At 37.5% G+C, this 27213-nt stretch overlaps 1 protein-coding gene across 2 annotated transcripts in view; it reads left to right on the forward strand.

Moving 5' to 3' along the window:
• The window catches only part of LOC131153551 (uncharacterized), a 50077-nt gene that overhangs the window by 15133 nt on the left and 7731 nt on the right, over positions 1–27213 (forward strand). For both annotated transcript variants that reach the window (XM_058105930.1, XM_058105931.1), the window contains 5 exons: positions 7520–7588; positions 7980–8057; positions 11133–11225; positions 20736–20786; positions 21283–21519. In XM_058105930.1, coding sequence (XP_057961913.1) covers positions 7520–7588; positions 7980–8057; positions 11133–11225; positions 20736–20786; positions 21283–21519 — 528 coding nt within the window. The remainder of the gene's footprint in view (positions 1–7519; positions 7589–7979; positions 8058–11132; positions 11226–20735; positions 20787–21282; positions 21520–27213) is intronic.

Consider the following 27213-nt stretch of genomic DNA (forward strand, 5'->3'; position numbering starts at 1 on the left):
CACTTTGGCCCACTGGCCTCACGAGTTTGTCCTATAAAAGACGCCTCACTTAGTTGGAACCCAAACCCTACTTATAAGCCCAAGTTTTCCCTAGTACACATCCGATATAGGACCGTGACAGGCTTTCTCGTCCAATCTCTGACGTCCTCGTCAGCGTGATTTCCCTAGTACACATTCGATGTGAGACCACGATAAGCCCTCTTGTCCGATCTCTGATGTCCTTGTCAAAGTGGTTTATACCTTTATGTAGGATCCACTCACATGATGGTACCCCAGGGTAGATCCACTCATATGATAGTACCCCTAGGGTAGATCAACTCACATGATAGTACCCCTAGGGAGACTTTGACCCAAAATGTAACGGTCTTGAGGCCAACTCCGGTGAGGTGTTGTCCGCTTTGGCCCATTGGCCTTGCGGGTTTATCCTATAAAAGGCGTCTCACTTAGTTGGAATTCAAACCCTCCTTATAAGCCTAAGATTTTTCTAGTACGCATCCAATATGAGACCGTGACACCAAGCAATGTGGGATGGATCACACAAATCACACACACACATTGCACACCAGAAGCACTTAATGGAATGGTAGTTCCTCTATCCACACACACCCTGAGGAGTACTTGTTCTTTTACCTATAGTTTCTGGTGGCTGCACTGTTCCACACTTCCTTTTGACTTTGACTAGAGTTTTCTATATAAAGGTATTATTCCATTGCCAAAGGGTGTGAATATAAATTTAATTTAGCTAGGATTCTTTTTGTTTGTGTGTGTGTGAAGATTCCCTCTTTCTTAGGGGGTGTGAACCTTTGTAAAGTGTCTCCACCAGGACACGCTCAATATATATGACCAAACCCCAAGTGCCTAACTTATCCACCACCCCATGCCTCCTAGATGATGCAAGTGGGGTTCGAATCCTCAAAATTACCAGCCTGGTTCAATCGAGAGATGGTCGAGTTGCGTCTTTGTTGAGGTTGTTGGAGGGTTGCTATCCTTCCAATAGGGAGGATCTGAGGAAATGGTGGTTGGAGTCTTCATGGACTTTTCTTGCAAATCTTTCTTTGTATTTTTGCTCCAGGGAAGCTTGTATTTTTGTCTACATCATAGTATTTTGGAAGGCCTAAGGCCCTAAAGTCTCTCTCTAGTTAATGGTTTTATTTGTTTGGTTATTCTTGATAAAGTTACCAATAACAATCTGTTGCAGAGTAGGAGATATTCGACTGCTTTGGAGGGTCTCCTACTCTGTAACAGATTGTTAGCCTTAACAGCATCTATGGCGTTATTAGAGAAAGTTGGGTTTGTTCAGGGTTGGTGGAGGATATGTTGGCTATTTCTTTTTTAAGGTTCATGAGTAAAGACAGATCATTCCTTTGGAGATGTGAATTGTACGAGGACACTTGTATTTTCAAGGGACAGAATACTTCTTGCTCTTCAGTTTTGGATAAGATTCAATATTTGGTTTCATTATGACCTGTTGTTGTTGGATTTTTAGAGGGATTGTCTTTTCAGGATGTTCAGTGTGATTGGTTTGCTGTTTTGTATTTTTTTTTTCTATTTCTGTTCTTTTGTTCTTTTTAGTAGGATTTCATGCTCTTCATTCTTTTACATTCTTTCTCTATTATAACATTCTTCTTTTTCAATTTAAAAAGGTTATTGAAGGCATGATTGCTTAGTTTTTCTTCCTCTTCTCCTTCTTCAATAATGTCTATATCTTGTTCTTTCTTTATTATCTCTTGATCTATTGTGCGTGCTTAATTCATCTTTAAACTCATTCTTAGGCCTAACCTAACCCTCAACTATATAATATTTTTTGTAAGTTTTAATCTATTTTTCCTGGCTACTGTATTTGTCTTACCCTAAACTGCCTGTAGTAAAAAAACTCCTACAAATATTTGCAGAAATTCCAGTAATTAATTACTTTCAGAACCTGGTGATAAATGTGAATAATCTGTTTCCATCTTCACAAAGCTGAAAATAACATCCTTTGCATTGTCCACCAAATAATGAGGGTGTAGGTTTTTTTTCCTCTTGTTTTTGTTTTTATATTATTATTATTAATTTTTTGCAGCATTGACTTATACTGGAGGTCAAGATCATTTAAGGCAATTACTTTGAAGAAAGCTGGGTCTGTCCTAGAACAGTGGAGGAGTTCTCGGCAATTTCTTTTATGGGGTTTGGGAGGAAGAAGGAAGGAATTGCATTATGGAATTGGGCTATATTTGCAGTGTTTTGGGGCTGTTGAAAGGAACATAATGTGCGTATATTTGCAGTGAAGAAGTCACTATATTGGTTGGTGTGGGAAAAGATTCTTTTATGGCTTCTTTATGGTGTATGGGCTATGGAAATTTCAAGGGAATGTGTGTTTCAGAAGTTCAACGTGATTGGAAGTCTCTTTTGAGTTTTTTATCATTGTTTATTTTTGGAATTTTCTTTTTGGTTTTCCTGAGGATTATCAGACTTTAGATGTCCTCTCTCCTGCTTGTAAATTCTATCTTTATCTAATGAATTTCTTTTTCTATCAACAAAAAAAAAGAAAAAAAGAAAGATCATTTAAGGCATGAATGATCCTCTTTGCAAAGAATACTTCGTTTGCACTTTGCAAAGATGGAAGTACCTTTGATATTTTTGCATTTATATCTTTTTGTATCAGTGTTAATTTATGTTCCTGTTAAGATTTGATTAAAATGAATGATCTAACTTGAAGATAGGTCTCTTCCTCTATTTATAATACAAATTGAATACATTCTAATGACAATTATACCCTTACTAACTCTCACTAATTAACATACTAACACACTCAATGATAATAATAATACTAATAGACATATATAACCTTTAACACTCCCCTTCAAGCTGGGGCATAAATGTCATATGCTCCTAGCTTACAAATGAATTTAACACGAGCAGCCCCCAACACTTTGGTAAACAACTCAATAAGCTGCATGCCCGACTTCATATAAGCAGTTGTAATGAGCTTCTACACAAGTTTCTTCCAAACAAAGTGGCAATAAACTTCAATGTGCTTCATCCGCTCATGAAAGACCAGGTTGGAGGCAATATGAAGAGCAACTTGATTATCACACATCAACTTCATAAGTTGAGAATGCGAAAAACCCAATTCTTCCAACATGTTCTTCAACTAGACGAGTTCACAATCAGTGTGAGACATAACTCTATATTCTAATTTAGCACTCGACCTTGCCATCACAGTTTGTTTCTTACTCTTCCAAGAAACCAAATTACCACTAACCAAGACACAATACTTGGTGGTGGATCTCTGATTGGAAGGCGATCCAACCCAATTTGCATTTGTATATCCATGGATGTAAGTGTGGCCTTGATGATGATATAAATGGCCTCTCCCAGGTGTACCTATGAGATATCTCAAGATGCAAATTACTGTATCCCAATGTCTTGTCCTCGGAGATTCTAGAAATTGACTCAGAACACTTGTTGCAAAAGATATATCCAACCGAGTTACTGTTGGATAATTCAACTTTCCAACAAGTTCAATCGGTTTAGATCCATGGGTGTGTCAATCGGTTTAGATTTCAAGAAGCCAATTTCATCCAATAGATCAATAACATACTTCATCTGTGACGCAACAATTCTGATACGAGATCTAGATACTTCTATATCTAAGAAATATTTCAACAGTCCCAAATCTTTGGTCTGAAACTTAGTTTGTAGAAAAAGTTTGAGACTCTGAATACCTTTGTCATCATCACTTGTATAACGATATCATCCACATAAGAAGGATCCTACTCGATGAAGTATGACGATAAAACACGTAATGATCCACAACACACCGTTGAAGACCAAACTCAAGTACTACAACATTGAAACGACCAAGCCATGCTCTGGGAGACTGTTTTAAACCATGTAAAGCCTTCTTGAGCCAACACACTAAGCCCAACTCCTCTTGAGCAACAAACCTAGGTGGTTGCTCTATATAAATCTCCTTCTCAAGGTTACCATGCAAGAAGGCATTTTTCACATCTAGCTGATGTAGAGGCCATTGAAAAATAATAGCCAAGGAGATGAACAGACGTACTAATGTAAGTTTGGAAACCGGAGAGAAAGTATAAGAATAATCCAGACCATACACCTGAGTGTATCCATTTGCAACAAGACAAGCCTTTAGACGAGCCACAAAACCATTAGGGTTGACTTTCATATTGTAAACCCAGCGACCACCAACCATTGACTTGTCAGGAGGAAGAGGTACCAAGTCCCTAGTACCATTGTCATGAAAAGTGTTCATTCCTCCACCCAAAATGGGCTAAGGCTTTTGGAAAATATTTAGGAAGGGTAGTAGATGATAAAACAGTAACAAAACAATAGCAGGAGGCTGATAAGGAGTCATAAGGAACATAGTTGGAAATGGGGTGTTGAGTACATGTGTGTTTACCTTTCCAAACAACAATAGGAGGATCAACATCTTGGGAACTATGATTATCAGAAAGGCGTGGTAGTAGAAGCTAAAGGGGACTTTCCTCTTTGGAGCCGTCGTCGCGAATACACCTGCAAATTAGGATTTTCAAGACGATGAGAAGGACTTGAACTACGGACTCACACACTTGAACCACTGCGATAATTTTTGCAGTTATTTGGTAGAGAATTAGAATCACCTTGTGCAACAAATGCTGTCCTCTCAGAGCCAGATGCAAGAGCAGGAGAATGTGTGCTGAAGGAAGCATGAAGTACATGAGAATTAACATTGGCAAATGATGGCAGCTCGGCACTGTTGAGTATCTGAGACCGAATTGCCTCAAACTCAGGTCTCAAGCCTGCTAGAACACGAATAACTGTCATCTGCTCCCTCTGCATCTTCATCTCATGAACGTTGACAGTTATAGGTTGTACGACATTAGGCTCCTCATGAATACGCTTCATATCTCCGAAATAATCTGCAATACTCTTGTCTCCTTCTTGTAACTGAAAGTATTCTTGGGATAAATCATACATACGTGTAATGTTAGTGGAGTATAGAAGTTTGACATAATTCCAAATCTCCTTGCATGTATCTAGATGCATACACATCCTTGCAATCTGTGGCTCCATCGAATTCCATAAAAGGGAAACAATCAAGGCATCCTCCTAAACCCACACATCTTTTCTCTTCTCATAAGAAGAATCAAATTGGAGCAAGTGGTCAGATTTCCCTAATCTTGCTACATAAATTCGAACAGCTTTAGACCATTGAACATAGTTCTTTCCATCCAATTTTTGAGTTGTTATTTGTGGCAGCGATGTAGGGAACACAGTTTTGGGATTCATAGATTCCATCCCAACATTCGCAAATCAGCAATCACACCAAAAAAAAGAAGAACAATCAAAACTAATCGGGACAATAAAAAACTATCTGAAGCACTGACACAACAACAGACGATGTGAACAACTCACCGATGGATATAGCACTGCCACAGCACTCACAAATCAGCAACCACACCAAAAGCAAGAAGAACAATCAATAATCGGGACAATCACAAACTATGTGAAGCACCGACACAACCACGGACGAGGTGAACAACTTATCAATGGATATAGCACTGCCACAGCCTCACCACTGAACATACGAATGCTGTCTTGGCTCCAAAAAACTCACAAAGAAGCCTTCACAAAACCTGAACAGAAATGAACAGAATACCGCACATGCATGGTCGAAAAAAGTTGAATTTTTGATCAAGACTTGCCTAACAGCTTGATAATATAGCCTAAAGAAGGAATCAGAGCATGGCAGAGGAAAAAGTAGAAAAAAGTGGCTGGAACTTCACTCACATGCTGGTGCGTGGGGTCGGCCCTGCCAGCATGTGAGGGTGCGTTGGGTGTCCTCCAGCAATAGGGTTTTGTGGTGTGAGTTATCCCGGGAGAGGGGGGGGGGGTCTATTTATGGGTGCATGGTTGGATTTATGAAATAATATGGGATGGAGGTGGATATGGAAAGAACAGATGCGGGAATGGTGTTTTTCAGCGACGGATAAGGAGAATAGGGTTTTAGGTTGGATCATGCTCTGATATCATGTTAAGACTTGATTAAAATGAATCCTAACTTGAAGATAGGTCTCTTCCTCTATTTATAATACAAATTATATACATTCTAATGACACTAATACCCTTACTAATTATCACTAATTGACATACTAACACGCTCGATAATAATAATACTAAAAGACATATATAACCTCTAACAGTTCCATCGATTGCTTAGCTAGTTTTGTAGTCCTTGTTTTACAATAAGTCTATGGAAGCACATAATCATTCCGGGGAGCAAGCGCTAATAAGGGAAGGAATAGCAGAATTGTGAGCAATGGGGGAAGGATTTTTATAATGTGCCTCTTTGTGACTCCTTCACTTGATGGTTTGGAGGATATATGTATTCCCGAGGATAGGGGATTTGGTGGACTTGGCTAGGGAGTAATCAGTGTAGGGATGCAATCTTACTTACTCCTGAGTCCTGTATAGGAGGTTAGCACACAGGATGTTAATGCTCGAAAACTTCTGATGATATGGGATTATGGCTGCTTGATCCCGGACAGAATGAAGTTCATTTTGGATGGTGCTAGAAGGAAAATGAAGAAAGGACAATGTGAATTAGCAAAAATTAAGAGCTCTGTTGAGTGTTGACTGTCAATTACGATGGGAAGGGGCTTAAAGAGGGGTTTCCTTTTGTTTGTTTTTGCCATGTTTGATTTCGTTTTCTGTTTTTCCTTTTGTTTTTTTTTTCTTGCTATGAGGATCTCTTGTCCTCTCCTTGGTTGTAATTCTTCGTCTTCTTTTTTCTTAATATATTCACTTTGTGATAAAAAATAATGTGCCTTTCTGCATAGTAGAAACATATAGTGATTGGACATGCAATCAGATGTATGGGGAAAAAAGGTAGGATCTTGTTTTTGTAGTCAGCCTGTGAATCCTTGTTGAAAGACAAATTTGCTAATTTTAGAGAGGATCCATATCTTTCATGAATAGGAATTGTTCTATGAGGATTTAAATAATTTGCTCTATGAAGTGGAAACTTTTAAAATATTTCCCCTAAATCTGGTGTGATTCTTGGCAAAGATGCTGCAACTGTCATGGCCATTCCTCTCCTGCTGCCTTCACCACTATCTTTGGGAGGGTTACTGTAAACTCTATTTTTAGTTCTCAACCCAATAAAATCTTAAGTTCCTTTCAGCAATTTTAAGAAAGTTTGATCTCTTATTTTCATCTTGCATATTTTGTGATCAACAGAACAGTGACGGGTCTGTCTACTTTAGCATTTCTATTGAACTTAGTTATTTATCTGGAAAAAAAACATGAGCAATGTGTTCTTGAATAAAACCTTTTGGTTTTTATGTCCATACCTGTTGCCTGTTGGGTGGCTAAATTGAAAAGGTTTGGAGCACTGCATTTCTTGAACATAACTGCTAGGCATATGTGATTATATGATTGGCAAGTGGGCAACTACACTAGCTTCACAGAGTGAATATTGCTGATAAAGAGTTGTGCCTTGCACTAATTTGTTGCTTGCCTAAATTTTTTCCAGAAATCAAAAATGAATTACCGAGCATGGAATCATCGTTGCCAGTTGGTTCCCTACATGGCTGGGGCACAGGTTAGATTCCAAAATTCTTGGCTGTATAGTTTTTTTCTGAGAGCGTAACCATTTTTACTTGTCAATTTTATTCCCTTAATGGTGAAGGTTCAGAATTGTTGTGCACTAGCATCCATGTTCTGAGAAACAGTTAATAACAGATTCCCTATTCGTTTTTTTTTTTGTGTTTTGATGAGCGTCCATGCTTTCAGTCATTTTTTATGATCTGGGAGAGTTTGTGGCTTGGAAAGTGTCATATTTGAGTAATTGAATTGTCTTATTATTATTATTGTTGTTGTTGTTGTTGTCATTGTCGTCGTCGTTGTCGTTGCCATCATCATCATCATCATTATTATAATATATTTTTTTAATAAGTGTTTTTGGGCACTAATGAATCTAGTTTGTGCCTCAGGCGTTGCTTGAGTTGAAGAAATCAAGAAATTGGGCTGGGTTGCATGCTGCTGACAACTGTTGCTTTCACTATCGCAGAGTGAGTTGCTTTCTATATCTTGGAACTGATAATAACAGATGATATTCTGTGATCTAAATTTTTTGGGTGTTATTCTCTCTGACAGTGTTTCATGATTTTCATGAGCAATTAATTTTTGTTAATTTGTGAGCTTGGGTACACTGCGGCATCGCACCTCATGTGTGAGATACCTCACTGAAGACCAAAAGTAATATATTTTGTTTTGATTAGATAGGGGAAAAGAGTGAAGATGACATCTGGGATAAAGTGGAGCAGGTTGTAAATGAGGGAAAATTGTTCCAACCTGTTTATTATTTGGTCAACCCTGATTTGAGTGGTGGTTCTGTTCACTTATTTTTTTGGTGCTTTCAAAAAACCAAAGCTGAATTTACGTGGGTCTTTTTGTGGTCGGCAGTGACTTTTTTGGTTGCAGAGTTATCCAATTCAATTTACTTATAATTAAGTTGAAAATGCAAACTTGAGCTTGTCTCAGTTATTGCCCACCCACAGACCCACTTAAAGAAATATAGAGAATAAGAAAAGAACATGAGGTTATCTACATTGTGAAAATAATCATTTGTAATTTTTTAATAATTAGGTTGAACTTTGATTGTTCGTTGTTGTCTCTGACCTAAATTCATTAGATTTAGGTTGCAATAGTGTCAACCAGAATAAATCTGCTCAAGTTGGAGTTAGGGAGAAGAAAAAAAGGAAGAAGAAGTCTGCCTGGATTAGCATGAACCCTGTGCAAACAGTTTTTTTCCCTTCTTTGCATTGCCCCTGACTCTGCATACATGCTCCTGTTGCATTGATTTACAGGCCAAGGTCAAAAAATGGCCAACTCCAGCTCAATGCAGATGGCCCTTTCTATTATCATGGATGAATAAACTATAAAGTTGACATTTTTTTGTTCTTTCTAAAACAGTAAAAGGTTCAAGAATTTGTCTTTTCCCCTAAGAATCAGGATAAACTAAAGTGAGTAGAATGGATGGTACTTTTGAGGCTAGCATTGATCCAGACAATTATCAATACATCTCTAAGAAATGTGCTGATAAATGCGACCATATGTAAAGAGATTGTGTGTGCATGTGAGCACAAACACATAGACAATGTGCATGTTTTTTTATTTTTGATCCTTTGCATGTGCAGTTGATTGAAAGCTTTAAGCCTTTAGTTCAAATTCCATAGCTACATTCAGTGGTTAATTGAGTCATATACTTGTCTGGCTTTGAATGAGCACTCTCTTGGAGATTTTTTGACAATCCTAAACTTTGCTTTCCCAGTTTTGTCCCTTTATTGGTGTTCTCCTAAGTGTAGTCCATGGATATTTAAATAATATTCCTGTGGAAAAATTGAACATGCAGAATGTGGTAGGAAATAATTTTTTCAGGCAGAATACATTGATTTTCCCTGAGGTTTGGCAAAAAGACGTGGACTTTCCTAGAGGTTTCAAAAATCTCATGAACTTCCCTTGACATTTGATTTCTAGAACACATATACCGCCTCTATCAATTTGCCATCAATTGACTTAAAGAATTTGATTATATTTTCCCTTGACAAGCAATAAATAACATGAATATTAATTAGATATCCAAAAATTGTGTAATCTCCGCCGAAAAAAGTGCAACTTCAATTAGGGACGAAATTCTTTCAAATACCAAAGAACTATGTAATCCCACCCCTCCTCTCCCCAAAAAATGGCAAGGATGAATTTCTAGTCATTGTTATGCTATTTCATGTGTATTAAGGGCAACATAGTCAATTTTTAATAGCTACTTACTATAAGTTTCCTATAAATCAAATATCAAGGGTATGTGCAATTTTTGAAACTTGAGGAGAGGTGCACATCTTTTTGATACCTCGAGGGAGGTCAATGTCTGCCTTCTTCTTTTTCTTCATCCTTTTTTTTTTTTTGCTTGCAAATTCTCGATCAGACCATGTTTCGATTGCTTACCTCAAAGGAGAGATATATCATACCAACTTTTGATTTGATGTAGCTTTGACTTCTCTACATTAGCCTAGTGGAGTATCTGCATGGAGCTTGTGCTAAAAAGTTCCTTAGGCACACTTTTCACACAAATCCACTAAGGGGCGAGAGAAATGAGCATGAGGAGAGTGGGGGGCACTATAATATGCCTGTACCCTTGGCCACCTTCCTACCTCCTTTTATAAAGGAGAGAAAGATGGGGAGAGCCCTCTTTTTTTAGGATTTTACGTACGTAGTAATGGTTTTAATATTCTTTACATTTGCAATTTAACTCCTCTATTATGCATCTCATCCAATAAGTCTCTATTTTCTTCTTAAGTATGCTTTTCACCTATTGTGTGACCTTTTAGGTACATTCTAATATGGTAATTGTAATACTGCATTAATCTATGTAAATGTATCAATTAAATCCCTTCTAGTTAGAATGAATTAGCATTGCTGACCTTTTGATTAGAGTGAATAGCTGTGAATTGATATTATGTCAATACAAATTATAATGAATTATAGTGAAGGTATTCACTTGCAAATTTTAATAAATCCCTTTATCGGCAAATGCCCTTAACAAGCCAATAGGGTACAAATTTATTCTCAATTCTCTAGTTTATAATCATGCCTAACTCCATATTCAGGTTCAAGTTACCAAATCCAGTCTGTGAATGTTTGAGTCTTTTGGTGAGATAAGAGCTTAGTCTTCTGAATTTTATGGACTTATTATGGAGATATAACACTAATCAAACATGAATAAATACTTGCGAATAAATACTTGCGATTTTATTAGTAATAAGATGGAAAAATACAGTAAATATCCCTACAAAGTTATTAGATACCAGGGAATAACAATCATGGTATGGGCTATCTGCAGATTGACAAATGCTTTACCAGGTTGACTGTGTTAGACTATTGTGCGTGTACCCTTAGCTTTTGTTCAGGATTGAAAAGTCACAATGTGGGAAGGAGCATAATCTATTTTAGAAGAAAATAGAAATTTTTTAAGGTCTGAAAATTGCATGAATTATGATCTTTTGAAATGGAATTCAACAAATTCAATGGCCTTCATGATTCAATCGTATACTATATCCTCATAACTCTAGCTTCTATATTTTTTGCAGAGGCTGTTGCTCAGGATCTTAGAGGACTACTGCCATAAACGGAATCAAAATGCATCTTTTGATTGCAGCTGTGATATTTCTCTGGTCTGGAAGGTATATTTCTTCCAGCTTGTTTTTTAAAATAGTTATTTCATTTTTTGGGAGGTGAGCAGTTGCGAGTTGAAATGGATAGTTTCTTATTTTGTTGAGAGTGGGTAGATGAGTTTCCAAACCCTTCTCAAATGATTTTGTCTAGGCCTTTGTTTGATCATGTTCTTATTTTGTTAAGAGTCTAGAAGCAGGTGAGGTCCTACTCCTTTTATGTTTCATACTTTCATATATGTGGTCCATAAATCTTTTCTCCATTTGATGAGAGATGCCTAAGATGTGGAGGTTCAGAGGGGTTGTGAGGGTTTTAGGCTCATGAGAAAAGCTCAAAAAAAGGTTGAAGGAAGCAGTGTAAAAGTGGAATATTTAAGTTTATGGAAACAACAAAATTAGGGGAAAAAAAAGACAACTAAGAATGAAACCTCTCTCTTTTGACGAAGTGAAGATGCTCCATCAATCCGTTGTCGTGTTGATGAAAGAAGCCCTCTACAGATTCTAGTTTGAATTGATGGATAGCTATCCATCTGAGGCTAGAGAAAATTGGAGGGACAGTTGTTTGTGATTATTTGCGAGAAGAACCAGATTTGCAAGCGGTGGGTGAAAGTTCTGCTGTTGACCTCGAATTGGGCTTGGTTGAGTAGCTTCATTTATGTGGAAAAGTTTGGTTGATTTTAGTATCTGATGGCAATCAAACCAACTTGAGCCAGAATCTGTAGAAAAATGGGTTTGATTTCTAGAGGTAAGGGCAATTCAAATTTTGTTCTGGGGGGTCTGCAAGGTCTTAGCTGGAGAATTTTGTTGATGAATTACAATGTTCTTCAGGGCAGCAGGGTTCAATCATCCCAGAATCGAAGGAATTTCAACCTAAATGTCGGAAGCGTACCCTGATGGGATCAAATAATTTGAGGAAGGATGATGAGTTGTTTTGTACTTCATCTGGTTAAAAAATGGCTTCTTTCAGGAGTCAACTTCCCAAGCCAGCGGCAGAGATTAACACATGTTCAGTTGTCTTGATGGCTAGAAAGGAGGATGTGGCCGTGCTGGAGAATTTAGGGTTAGCCAATTTGCGAGGGAGAAGGGAGGAGAAGATGCAAGAAGAGCTCTTTTGGTCTTTATTGCATGAAGTGCTTAATGATCAGATGAAGTCGATGAGTACAACGGCTGCAGATTGGGAGATGAGGACAAGAAGAACTCTTTTGGCCTTTATTGCATGAAGTGGTTAATGATAGATGAAGTGAGATGATGGTTCCAGAGGCAGCTGGGGTTTTCCTTGTCGAAGAAGGATTGCTGAAGGCTGGGTGGGTAGGGCCTGGGTCTCTTATGATTATTTTAGACATGGGCTGTATTCTTGACTGCAAATGGGACCTTTTTAAATAGCTGCTGGGCCAGTCTGTGAAGCTGGCTCATAATCAAACTGAAGTTAATAACCTGGGCTTGTTCAATGACAAGGATAATCTTCCAGGTACTCCTAGCCACCTTTAAATATAGGATTGAAAACCTTTTCCTGAAGCATCAGGTTCTCCTTTTGGATGAAGCCCAAATGCGGTCTTTGAAAATTCAAGAGGTGGTTGGACAGCATCAACCTTCTGAGGCGAGTATAGAAGATAACACCGATCGCTTATCTTCAAAGCAGATCCGTGGTGACTGAGAGGATAGAAGGAGCTATTCTTGAAATAGAAGAGGCAAAGATGTGGAATTCGAAAGGTTAGTTTCTAAAATTCAACATGTATTCTAGAGGCAGAATTTTCTCCTTTACCGGAGAGGGTTGTTAGTGGGCAGACTATTGGGGATAAAAAAGGGAAAGTTTCCTCTAAGAATCATAATTCTTGTTAGGATGAAATTCAGGATATTACTGCTGATTTGGAGGGAAATACATTTGGTGAGGAAGCAAATTCAGATAATTTGTGGAGTCAAAAAGGTTTATGCTTGCGGAAAGGAAGTACAAAATGGGTTTTGAAATGAGGAAACATTTTGAAGAAAATTGAAATTCTTCTGCTGATAGAAAAAAATTTCTTAAGAGAAATCCAGAAGGTGTTTTAAGTATTGTGGAGGAGCCAATTGGTGAGTGACTACCATTCGCAAGGGAAAAAACGGTGGGGGTGATGTCTTGGATGATGATAGTGAAGGAGTTTATGATTTTAAATGTGATACATGTTTACTTTTTGGACCTGTTTCAGGATCAGCATGGCTATATTTCTGACTCTTCTTCTAATTGTTTTGAGGATTTAACTTATTTGCTGCTGTTTTCAATGGAAAGATTGGAGGACAATTAGTATTTTTGAAGATGATGGTATTTTTAATGAGCAAAAGGGTATTGATTAAATATTGCCCACCCAATTCAAGAGATTTCTGAGAAGGACCTTCAAGCTTAGACATTGTTGGATGATTTGGGCTTTCGATTATCTGGTTGTGGAGAAATGAAGTTTGGCTTGATGGTGGTAAATCTTAGGTGAAGAAGGGTAGAGGGAATTAGGAAATTGGAAATGTTTGGTGAATTATGATGGGAAGGGCTTGAAGAGCGATTTTCTTGGCTAATTTTAGATTTATTTATTTATTTGGTTTGTTTTCTTTTCAATTTCTTTTTGTTTTTCGACTTTCATTTTCAATTTTTTTATTTATTGAGGATTTCATGTTCTTGCCCCAGATTATGTATTCTCTTCATCTCTGAGTTGGACAGGAAAGAGTAGAGGTCTCTGGTGGGGGATGAGGAGGTTAAGAGGGTGGGTTGAAAAAGTGAGTTGCAAGAGGTATTTTTTAGGGAAATGAAGAGGTGGAGGAAGAATACAAAATTTAAGTGGGTTAGGGAGGGTGATTTAACACTAAACTCTTTCATACTTTGACCAATGGTAAGAAGAGAAAGAGTGTAATAAGGGAGTTGAAGATGAGGTGAAGGAGCGAGAGATCAGCACTTCTGATCTTTGTGAATCTTGTGATGGCAAGGAGCTTATTGATTTCTGCAGATTTTTTATTTTTCAAAGGAGGTTGAGTGTATGCCTATGGTAGCGGGGTTGGTGTGGAATCCCATTTCTTTGAATGAGCAGTTTTGTTGAAGAAACCTTTTGAGGAAATAGGTTAGTCAGGTAGTTTTGACATTGGCAACAATAAGGTTCCGGCTGGTGTCAAGATGGATATTTTTATTTTTTTTATTTTATTTTTTTTTTTATTTTTGGGATTGTAAGGATTGTGGTTAGAGTGAATTTAATGAAGATTTTGAGGAGTTTTTCTTTTATGGAGTTTTGGGTAAGAGTATTAACTCTGCTTTCGTTACTTTGGTGCCTAAGAAAAGTAGATCTATTAATGTTGCTGATTTTCAGTTTATAAGTTTGTTTTGTAGCATGTATAAGATCATCGCAAATGTGTTTTCTAGTACGAGTTTATTAGGTGATATGATTTCTTAGGTACACTGCTTTTGTTTGTGGGGACGGGGGGGGCGGGGGGGGGCTTGGGCAGATTGTGAATGCCATTTTAGTGGCTAATGAGGTTGTGATAAGGAGTAAAGGGAGGGTATTGTGTTCAAATTGGATTTTGACTTATGATCGACTGAGTCAGAAGCTTTTGGATAAGGTTATAGTAGATATGATTTCTTAGGTACATGGTGCTTTTGTTTTTTTTTGGGGAGGGGGGGGGGGGGTAGGCAGATTGCAGATGCCATTTTAGTGGCTAATGAAGTGGTAGAGGTTGTGACAAGGAGTAAAGGGACGGGTATTGCATTCAAATTGGATTATTACTTATGATTGCCTGAGTCGGATGCTTTTAGATAAGGTTTTCGAGAGCAAGGCTTTGGGTTTGGAGGACTTGGATGAAGGGTTTTTCTAAAGCCTGCACATTCTATTATTATCATTGAGGAGTTTAAATCATGGTTTGAGGCTTTGAGGGGTGTTAGGCAAGGAGATTCATGGTCCCTCTTCTTGTTTGTCTTGGTAGGTGATTGTTTGAGTAGAACGATTGATAGGACGGTTGATACTTGATAGAGGGTTTGTGAAGGTGTTGGAGTGGGTGGGGAGAGGAGTATAGTGCCTCATCTTCAGTTTGCTTATGAGTATAGTTTTTAAATTTTACAGCTTTTTCAGTGTGTTTCAGGGTTAAAAGTTGATATAGAAGGCATGGGATAGCTGGCATCAATTTGGCTGTTGATAGATGTTTGGAGCTGGCTTCTTTAGCGGGGTGTTCTACTTGAGATTGGCTTGGTCGAATTTAGGGGCTTCATTTGGGTGGTAACCCTAGGTTGACTGGTTTTTGGTCTCCTATGGTAGAGAAGGTGGCTAAGTGTCTTGATGGGTGGAAGGCTGCTCCTTTTTTATTTAGGTGACCTTGTTATTCTTGTTCAGTCTCGCTTTTCTAGTATTCTATATTATTTTTGGTCCATTATTAAAGTTTATGTAGGGGTAGCTAGGTCTATCAAGAATTTAAGAGAATCATGAGAGGTTTTGTTTGGTTTGGGGTGGAGGAGAAGAAGGATCATTTGGTTTGGGAGGTTCTTTGGGGGCTGGGTCTTGTGAAACTTGTGTCTAAAAACATTGCCTTGATGAATAAATGGTTATGGAGGTTTCCTTTAAAGGAGAATTTTCTTTGGCATAAAGTGATTGAAAGTAAATTTTGCTTAGAATAAAATGGCTAGGTAAAAGGATTCACTTTCGTTTCTCGTAGGAACCATGGGTGAGGGATTCAAATGTTTTTTGTGTTTCTTCTTTATCGACTTTCATCGTTCCATAATGGGGCTGTTTCTTCTTTTTTTTTTATTTCTAATGAGGTAAATTTTTCTTGGGATTTCTATTTTTGAATGATAGAGAGATGGTGGAACTTGCATATTTATTGTGATTGTTGGAGTGTTGCTATCCTTCCAATAGGGAGGATGTAGGAAAGGAGGTTGGGGTCTTTGGGGGATTTCTCTTGCATATCTTCTTTGAGTCTTTGATGCGGAAGAACTTGTCTTTTTCTTTCTATCGTAGTATTTGGAAGGCCAAAGTTCCCTGTAAATTAAGGCTTTTATTTGGTTGGTTGTTTTTAAGAGTTAAGACTAAGTCTGTTTGCAGCGTAAAGGGCCTTCTAAGGTTTTATCCTTGAATGTGTGTGTTCTTTGTTTTTATGGTTAAGAATTGCCTCATTATTTTTGCATTGTTCCTCTCCTGGAGGATTTGGAATAGGCTCATTTGTTTTATTGGGGAAAGTTTGGTTCGTACAGGCTTGGTGGAGGATATGTTGGCTATTTTTAGGGTTCAAAATAAGCAAAGGCAAATCATCCTTTTGGAGATGTGAGTTGTATGCTGTGTGTGGGGTGTTTGGATAGGAAAAAACACTTGTATATTTAAGGGTAAGAAGACGCCGCTTTGTGCAGTGTTTGCATGGAAAGAGACACTTGTATATTCAAGGGGAAGAAGACTTTCTGGTCTTTGGTTTGGTTTATAGATTAAGTATTTGGCTCCATTACAGGATGTTGCTGCTGGGCGTTGGCTGTTTCAGGGGATTGTCCTTTGAGGATGTTCAGCGTGATTGGTTTGCTGTTTTTTGTAAAAAAATGTTTTGTCTTCCTAATTTTGCTCTCTTGTTTTCTATATGAGTATTTTTTATTTTCCAGTGCTGTACATTCTTTCTCTATTAATAACATTCCCATTTTTTTTTTCTCGTTTAGAAGATGTTAGATAACTAATTTTTTAGGTTGTGGGCCAACAATGTATATCAAGCTTTAAGTCCCCCCCTGCACGTGCAGCCCGACAGCAGATGTTGGGATAAACATATAATAAATTACACCCATTACAGGGAATATAATAAATTTTTAAACACAACATAATAAATGCAGGCAACGAGACCCAGGATCTCCTGGTAACCAGCTTTAGTACCATGTTGAGATTTTTGATTAGATGAATGACCTAAACGAGCATGCTATTGATCCAGAGAAATTCCATGGGTAGAAATTGAAGAAGCTGATGACAATAATTGGAACTACCACCACCACCATCGAAATAGTACAGACCATCCTTCTCAAGCCCTCCACCAATCCTCTTCTTTGTCTGGAGATCCAAGATGGGCAGTAGCACTAGACGTTGAAGATTGGGTTTGAAGTTGTTGAACCATGAGGAGAAGATTGTTGTATTCTTATGGGGACTTGATATATGATGTACTCAACTCCCTAGTGGAGTCACTTGGTGCACTAGAACTGTCAGCCATAGAATTACCCTCAGCAAGAGACTTATTGGCCCAAGTAGGTTTCCCATGGAGATCCCAACATTGATCAGTAGTATGACTGTCCTTGCCGTAATGTGTGCAAACGTGAGAATTGCCATGGCGAACTGCTTGTCCTGATACATTACTTTTGCCATGACTGCCATCCAAACCTTGTCCTCGTCCTATAGCACTTCCCCAACAATGTTTAAACACACTGCCGGCCATGGCTGAACTATCACGTGAAGAAGCCTGAGAAGAAGACACAGAGCCACCCTTGGTGATCCTTCGGATTTTAGCATATGCTTCACTCATAGATGGAATGAGTTCATCGGCAAGAATCTGATCACAAATGGGTTGAAGCTCTGGAGTCAACCCAGCTAAAAACTTGGCAGCCAAGAACTCTGCCTGTTGGTTGTGGCTTCTTAATTATCTCAGTGTCAGAACTAATTGGTTGATAAATGGCGAGTTTCTCCCACATACCCTTTAATAGGTTACCTTCTTGATTATATTTGAAAGAAAACTTTTCATACAGGTCAAAGACATGAGTTTGATTTTTATCTTGAGAAGATTTCACGGAGATCATTCGATATGGCCTTCGCTGTTCTATGAATTATCACATTCACAGCAATTTGTGGCTCCACACTATTCCACAACCACACAAGCAATGTCATTCTCATTCATCCAATGTTTATAATCCTTGGAGTCTGGAGATGGAGGAGAATGCAACAAACAAACAAACACTTCGACTTTCCTTGGTGTTAAATATACACTTGTACTGCCTGAGACCATAGCAGGTTGTTGGATGATCCAGCCAATTTGATGGCTGTGATCTGTACGTTAACATTATCAGTTGAAATTACTTCTGTAGAGGCCATCAAAACCACCGCAAATATGCAACAATAAGTGCACAATGCTATTGGAATGGAATGAACAACACAGCAACAATATGAAGTCAGGCTGCACACACAATCTGAGAGCAGAACTTCAGAACTTCAAGAGGGCTGCTCTAACTACGAAACATAAGTTCCAACATCCCAAGGAATTACTTTACCATGCAAAGTGGGCAGCCCATAACAAGCACTGCAGGCTCTTGATAAACAACCAGGCAGCACAGCAGCTGTAATTTTGATAGTCGGTAGCACCTAGAACTGAGTGCCGGCAAGAGCAGGAAATGAAATGCAGATAACAGAAACACAATTTCACACAGCAACAGCAGATACCAGAAACAGAGCTACTTCACATCAGCAAATCACCATGAACACAGCATCCTGCCAGGGATTCTGTACAGCAAAACCAAGATGAGAAGTGACCTTAAACGACTTTCAGACCAAACAGAAAATCAGATTTGAGAGATGAGTAGGGGAAGGTAAAAAAGAAAACGAAAATCAGAGTTTCAAGGGAAAAATATCAGAAAAAATCAGATTTTGAGGAGATTAATGCTCTGATACCATGTCAGATAACCACTTTACCTAAAAGCTTGAGGGTCTGTTTGGTATAATTGATGTTTTTTTTTTTTTTTTTGCTTTCTGTTTCTCCACATTGAAGAAACAAATTATAAAATGCTTTTGTTTATGTTTTCAGTCTTTTGCTTTTGATGCCAATTTTCAATTGTTTGCCAAAAAACTGAAATCCAAATTTTATGGTTTTCAGTTGTTTTGGCAACTTGTTGCCAGAAATTTAATTTCTAGAAATATTTTTTTGGATTAAATTATTCATTTATACACTTTTAAATTAAAATAAAAATTAAATAATCATATAAATTTCAATATAATAAAAATATACATAAATTTTAAAAAAGAACAATAAAGCCAATTACAAAATACTTTTACTATTTTTCAATTGTCATATCCAAAAATATTTTTATCGTAAAGTAAGTTTTGAAAGTAGAACAATTAAGTAAAATAATTATAATAAATTGTACTATTAATATAGTAATTTTTAATGCGTATTATTTGTAATTTTATTATTTTAATCATATTTTTATAACATTATTTGATTTAAAGATGAAAATGAGTATTTTTTAATTAATATTTTAATTTGTATTAGTTTTATAAATGTTAACCAAACAGGTTGTTGGTTTCTAATTTTGTGGTTTTAGTTTCTTTAATTTTTGACGGTGATACCAAATGGCCCCTAAGTTGGTAGATTGTGGGCCAACAATGTATATCAAGCTTCAACAAAAGAAATAGTAATTTCATTAATACACAACAGTAAATGCTGTGTCAAATATTGTAAAAATCAAAATTTGAATGATTTGCCAACATAATTGAATTATGGGGTAGATTATTCAAGAATATATAAGCACAATTTATGTTAACTCGCAAGTTAGGGAATTGTATCATTTGTAACTAAGGGGCTCAACAAGTTTGGCGATGTTATGTATTCCTTTGAAGGATTGTAGATTTGTACTTGAGACTATTGCATACTCTGCTGCGGATCATTGTTATGGACTTTAATTTTTAAATGTTAAACTTGTCAGTCTTTTATTGAAAATTGATAAGTGAAAAATTTCAATCTCCCTTTATTATTATTATTATTATTATTATTATTATTATTATTATTATTATGTGTTTGTAGTTTTGCTTTTCTGTTCTTTTTAGGAGTATTTCTTATTCTTCATTCTTGTAAATTCTTTCTCTATTAATAATTATTCTTTTCTGATTAAAAGAAGTTGTAATTTCATTAGTACACAACAAAAAAAATGCTGTGTAAATATTGTAAAAATCAAAATTGAATCATTTTCAAACAGTTAAATTTTATGGTAGATTATTTATGAATATTTAAAATAATTTATGTTAACTAGCAAGCCTAGGGGATTGTATCATTTGTCCAAGGGCTTAACAAGCTTGGTGGTGTTATGCTGTTCTTTTTAAGAATTTGTACATGCGAATATTGCATACTCCACTGTGGATTGTTGTTATGGATTATAGAAAAACTTAGTCTTTTATTGAAAATTGATGAGTTTCAATTTACTCTTTGAGAAGTGTTTATCCTACCTAAAAATGGCATAATCATATGTATACCAAATGACTTTTTCCCTTAAGGCATAACAAGATGCCCATGATGCTCTGTTTTTCATGACTTTGTGTGTAAATCCATTTTTTAAATTTAGAGGCAGCTAGAAAATTGGCATCATAACGACAAATCATGGCATAAAAATTGGAAGTTTAATGTAATTTTAAAATCCGAAAGTAGATGAGCTTTCTTAAGAAAGAGAAGAAAAAGAAGTTACTTGAATTACTATAGAATGAAATTAACTTTTTTGTATCAAGTACTTGTTGCTTCTTGTTTAACTTTGCATATGCAAGTATTGAAGCTTTGTTTCATAATTTTTTGGCAATGTTGGTGTTGCAGGAGGAGATTGATTGGGACGAAATGTTAATAAAACTTTACGTAGGGAGAGAGGTAAATGGCAATGGAGCTTTTTATAATGGTCATTGAGATTATATTGACATGATAATGGGGTTGTTTTATGGTTTTCCTGAATGGATCCAAGTAAGATTCGATGCTGCTCACGCAATTTCATTTTCTATAGTACAGGTGTTTTGATTTTATTGGTGTTTTACCATTGGAAATTTATAAAGCTGGTCTTATTTATACTGTGCAAATCTATTGGGAATATTGAGTCCATTTCTCATCTCTCACTTCGATAGAACTGCTGATTTATCTTATGCCCTATATTCTTGACATTTCCTTTTTGATGTGTGTGTGCAAGAAGGCCATATTTTACAGTTTTATTGATCTTGTATGTAATGTTACTTAAATACCATTATATCCACCATCAATGGGCTTGAGAAGAGTCTCTCCTGGGATATTATGGCACCATTAGCAGAGTTGAAATTTATTCCATAAATTATTTTTAGTGTTATTTTTCATATCTCAGGGTATTCATTGTAAACAGGCTTTATGGCTTCATCGTCGCTTCCTTTCCCTTTGTTGGATAAAGCATTTTGCAGCTGACCAGCAGGGTGTATCTTCTCAGTCTGAGAACAAAAATAGCATGAATAATAAGATTAGTAACTTCATGGACAATGAATTGCAGCTCCTTCAGTACTGCTCAAGTATTCCAGATAAAGATTTTGAAGACTTCCAAGCACAAGCAATGTTTTCTGCTACTTACATGTTGTGGTCGACAAAGGTAATACATTTATGCTCCACTTTGATTACCTTGGTATTTACTCTTAAGCATGGTTTGAAAACTTGATTTTGCTCAAACTCTATTAAGTATGGTGAACTTGACAACTCTGGTTTAAATGAAACCCTGGTCTGATATATGTGCACCTGGACTTGTAATTCTAAAAATGCAAGGAGAGAAGAATTGTAGAACCAACCCAAATTTAGTTATTATTTGGAAAAAGAAAATCACAAAAGTTTTTAGAATAATAAATTCAATAGATTCAAATGGCATTTGGTTGGCTTGGTATTTGACTAGTCTCCAAATTGTCTCTTCCATGTGTGCCATATAACCAACTCAATTATCACCTTCAAAGTCATCATGGCTCTTTCTTCGTGATAAGCAATTTGTTCATGTACCTTTCTTTCAAGTGACTTGGAATCAAGAGTAACTCAATCATATTTTTCTGAATGCCCGTGCATTTGTTTCTACGTGTCTTTGATTGTAATGGATGAAGACCAACTCGTTAGTTTTCCTGCCTTAAACAGTTCTCTATGTTTTGTGTGAATTTGATCAAAGGTGCTCTAATTTCTATGAGTCTGAAGATGGACAATTCTTTCTCAAAATATGAATTTCAATTTGTTGGAGTTTGTATAGCCAAATGTGTTCCAAATTTGCATACTGCATCAACAAACTTCTTGATCTGCAAAATGATTTTGAAATTTTGTTGTGGTTGTGTGCAGCAGCTGAGTGGATAGGGATTAATAATAAAAAATATTAGTTTTTGATATAAGTTATATAATCTAACAAACTTAAAAAAAGAAATCAATTTTAAAATATCAGATCCTCAATAATTCATTTTTTAAAATCCATTTCAACTTCAAGAATGTCAATTGTCTTTTTAGCCCTTGCATTGTGTTGCCATGTCTTGAAAAATATTATGGTAATGAATAAGGGATTAAAGGAAATAGTCTACAGCATGAGTTGGAGAGTCAGGGTTTTCGTGCCATCTACTATGCATAAGATCCCAGTATTTATAACGATTTTCAATGTTACAGGTAGCATTTGCAATTGTAATCTTGGCTGTTTCTTTGCTTCATAGATAATGTACTGTAGTAGGCTTTTTACCTTCGTCATCTAGCCAAAGAAGTTAGAGGAGTGACAACTTTTAACCCTTCTTCTAATTCCTTCCAACATGATGGATCAGCTATGATATGTTCAACCGTGATCCCTTCCTCCATACTCTTGAAATTTATTGTCACCCAATTTTATGAGAGAATCATCATTTCAACCCCTCTGCAAAAAAGAATTTAAATTACTAAATGGTAAATATATTAATATTTAAATTCATTATGCAATTTTAAAAAATGTAATTACTTGCTTAATAAGGCTTTCAGTAAGGATGAAATTTGTGGCAAATCTTGTTGCTTTTGGTCTAAGAATCCCCTCCCATGGAATTTCCTGTCATTGCTAAAAGTGTAACATTTTTTGGAAATATATTACTTTTTTTCTATGCATTCCATTTTCCCAGTATTTTTAAGTTATAAACAAGACAGCGAGCAACAAATTGACTCCGGAATAAATTGGGTGTTTACTGTATTATTTTCCAACCAACACTTAACTTGAATGATCATCAGTTCAACTTCTGAGCATTTATTTCTCTGACCTCTTCAACAATTTTCACCAACAAAGAATACATGTTTCTTCCACTTTTTATGATTTTGACACATCCACCTTTAATAAGCAATGTTCCTTGTGAAAATTTTTCTCTCCAGAGACGAGTCGGGAGTGGACTCTATGTTCTCCTCTCGGTGCCCCTATCCCTGGCTTTTGAGTCCTCGAGGATGGCTCCACCTTCCGCCAACCATTTCCTAGCCCTCCTTCACACACCTAAGTCGATCTTTCTTCATCTTTGTACCTATTGTCTCGAACCCTAGCCTGATCGCCTTCCTTTATTGCGTTGAACCCTAGCACAGCGCTCTGCAATTGTTTTCCTTTGTCGCCGGAAGTAATACTTAGAAGCAATCAAAGAGGACATTGTGGTGGTTGTTACTCCATCACTGAAGTTCTTTAAGGTCGCGAAACTCATGATACGAAGGTTAGCGACTTGATTCATCAATTGAAGGGGTTGTTCTTTGCACCTTGCTTCGTCTTTTTTTCTCGACCCTCTCCAGAGATATTTCTCTTTTGAACCCTAGTGTATCATAGTGGCAAGTCTTCCTTGATTGTGAGAATCGAATTGGAGCAGTGCTTCACTTCAGCAAGTCCTTCGCTGTGATAATCGAACAGGAGCAGTGTATCTCAGCAATTCCTTCCCTTCTAAGGGATTCTCGCTGACTCTCTCTGTCGATTCTCTGTTGGTGTACCCTTCAGCGATTTATTCTGGTTGGTTCCCCATTAGTGTTGCCCTCTTCGACTTTCAGAGTCTGAAATGGCCCTGTTTTTGACAGTATTTTCTTGGAATTCTTCAGCGTTAGAGATGGTTCTGCAACCCCACCCGATTTCTTGCTAATCTTTAGCAGGGCTGTGTGAGCTTTCTACCTTCACTTTGGGAGGCTCTCAAACTTCCTACCTAGGCTGGTTGGTTGTTTCTGGTTATTTGCTGTACCTTCTGTTTTGGCAATTTGCTGGTTGTTCGTGTTCGCTTGCCTAATGGAACAATGTTTATTTTCTGGCTGCCTATTCGCTCATGGGTATGTGGGGAGGGAAGGAGATAGTTGGACATGCTACTGTGAAGATTGAGAGAAAAATTTTGAATGCTAACCGCTTGGACTGTTCAGCTTTTAGGCTGTCTGAATTTGCTGGGAGATTGGAGGAGTTCTTATGGATCTTGAGATCCTTGGGGGTGATGTGTTCAGGTTTGTTAGAAGTAGTGAATGGGTGAGCAGGGGATGCTCTTTTTTGTAGAGAGGGTGTCAGGATTTGTATAGTACTGAGAATCAATGAGAGGGGTAGGTTTATTTGTATTGAGAAGTGGCATCCTGGAGGTTGAAGGCAGGCACTTCGTGTCCCAGAAGGAAATCAGAGTGAGGATGGCACAAATATTTAGAAGTCTTGATGAAGCTATCTATTGACTTTGAGGGATACCACATCATGAGATGTGCAGGTTGTAGCTCCAAAAACATAGTTCATCGGGAGTAGACCTTGGAGAAACATAATGTGTTTCAAAGGCTTTTGGGTAACAGATCATTCTACGAAGTTCTCAAAGAGCAGCTGTTAAGGGGTTGAAGAAATGGGCAATTCAGGTGTAATTTCTCCCCTAATGATGGTAGTGGGGATTGCAAATGTGGGCATTTAAATAATGGGCTAAGAAGGGTTGTTTGCAGATGGGTTGAAAGGGTAATTAATGTGGTTTCATTCAAGAGAAGGAAATGAGACCTTCCGGACCTAATAATTTAAGACTAAATGAAGTGGGTATCCCTTCTAGGTCAGATGAGTAAATGAGGTGGATTGGAGTTGAGGGGAAGTTAGAAAGGGAGGGCAGACAAAGCTCTCAAGGAAAATTGAGTGGAGAGGTATTAAAAACACCGTGCTTGGAAGACTCAAAGGTGATGGAGGAGTATCTTAGATTGCGCCACTTGAGACTGAGCCACAACTATCGTTTGATTTAGCTAGTGGGACATCAGAAAGGGAGCCGGAGATTACTAAGATTTTTTTTGGGGGGGGGGGGGGGGGGGGGGGTAGAGGAGCTGAGGAGGTTCCCAATATGGAATATTATATGAGTAGCTTTTGTCAATATGAGAAGGAATTGTTGGTGGATGAATTGAGTGATGATTTAACCTTGTATGAAGAGGAAGACTTGGCTCAATTAGCAGAGCAAAGCTTTGAAGGAGATGGAGTGGAAGCTTTAGGAGAGGGTGATGAACCTACACAAAGCACACAACTGCATGAGGAAGGATGTGTTCAATTATTCTCTAAAACTGCGCAAGGGAGTACTAATGATACTAGGCACAATTTGAATCTGATGAAATAATTGATAGATAAGGGGTCCTTGCCCCTTTTACCTGAGCCTAATTCTGATATGGTGGATTTTGTTGATATTCCTTTGGTAAAAAAATGGGGGGTGGGGTAACGATGAAGAGGCAGTGTTTCTATGGCTAGTCTGAACTCTTCCAAATTTGGAAAAGGTATTCTTCCCCTTTCTTTTCAATCTGTTATTGCCTTGGACACTTTATGCTACAGTGAGGGTTCTTTTGGGGATAGCATTTTTGGTATTGGCCTGGGGGCTTGGGGGGTAGTGAGAGAGACAATTCAAATCCAAATAAACTCCTAGAGGACCTGGATTTAAAATTAGTTAGTCCAGTAGGAATTGAGGTGAAATTGCTGGCGAGTCCTAAAATTATGAGCGAAAAAAAAAAAAGGTGCAGAAAAAATTTAAGAATTCGGTTTCTTCTATTAACTATGGGGGAGGGAAGGGAGGTAAAGAAGTGAAATTATGAAAATTGTCAGTTGGAATGTAAGAGGGCTATAAAGGAGGTCCTGCTTAGATACTCCCCTTATATGGTTTTGATTCAGGAGACCAAACTTGAGAATGTTGATTGGGGGGGGGGGGTAGTTAGAGGGATTTGGGAAGGTTGCAATAAGGAATGGGCCTGCGTACCTTCATGACGATCTGCAGTTGATATTTTGGTAATGTGGGATACTCTATTGATAAAGTGAATGGTCTAGTAGATTTTCTCTCTTTCTGTTTTAGGAGATGTGAGAGGCCAAGGATAGTGGTGGGTCTTGTTGCTGTATGGTCCTTCTAGACCAACACTTTAGGAGTTCTTTTTGGGATGAGCTTGGTTATGTGTACAGATTTTGTGCTCCTAATTGGATTGTGGAGGTGATTTTAATGCGGTGAGGTTTCCCCAAGGGAAGAAAGGAGGTGACAAGAGTTACTGCTACTATGCTGAGTTTTGAATCCTTTATTAGGGAGTGTGATTTGAGAGACCTTCCTCTTGATAATGCTAATTTTACATGGCCGGTGGGTGGGCTAGAATGGTGGCAAGTATGCTTGATAGATTCCTTTTTTGTATGGGATGGGAGGACAAGTTCCTTAATCTCTCTTAATCTATTTTACCTATGCCCACTTTTGACCACTTCCCCATTTTGTTGGAAACGAGGAAGGTTGCTTGAGGATGTACTCCTTTTAGTTTTGAAAATATGTGGTTGAATCACAATTACTTTCTACCTTTAGCCAGGAATTCTTGTAATGAGGATGTTGAAAGAGGTTGGGAAGGCTTTAAATTCATGAAAAACTTCAAAGGTTAAAAGAGAAGTTGAAAGAATGGAATAGGGAGGTGTTTGGAGACTTAAGGTTTAGAAAGGTTAGTATCTTAGTAGAGTTTGGTTGAGTTAGATAGGAAGGTGGAAGATATCTATTGGGGGGAGGAAGAGATGAGAAGAGTAACTTTGAAGAATGAGTTGGAAGAGGTGATTTTCATGGAAATGAGAAGTTGGAGGTAGAAGACGAAGTTTAAATGGATCAGATATGATGAGATGGATTGTGATTCTAGATTTTTTCATAGGATAGCGACAAGGAAAATGAGGAAGAATTTGATCAAAGTTGGAAGTGGATGGGAGGGTCATTATAACCGATCAGAGTCAAATTTTTGCTGAAATCACAGTGTTTTATTCTAATTTGTATTGTGAGGAGGATGTTAGCAGACCTATGATTGAGAAGGTTTAAGGTGGGACCTTTTATTTGGAGAGGAGGATGGGTTGGTTGGAAAGACG

The sequence above is a fragment of the Malania oleifera genome, chromosome 4, assembly GCF_029873635.1.
Source record: "Malania oleifera isolate guangnan ecotype guangnan chromosome 4, ASM2987363v1, whole genome shotgun sequence".
Taxonomy (NCBI): Eukaryota; Viridiplantae; Streptophyta; class Magnoliopsida; order Santalales; family Ximeniaceae; genus Malania; species Malania oleifera.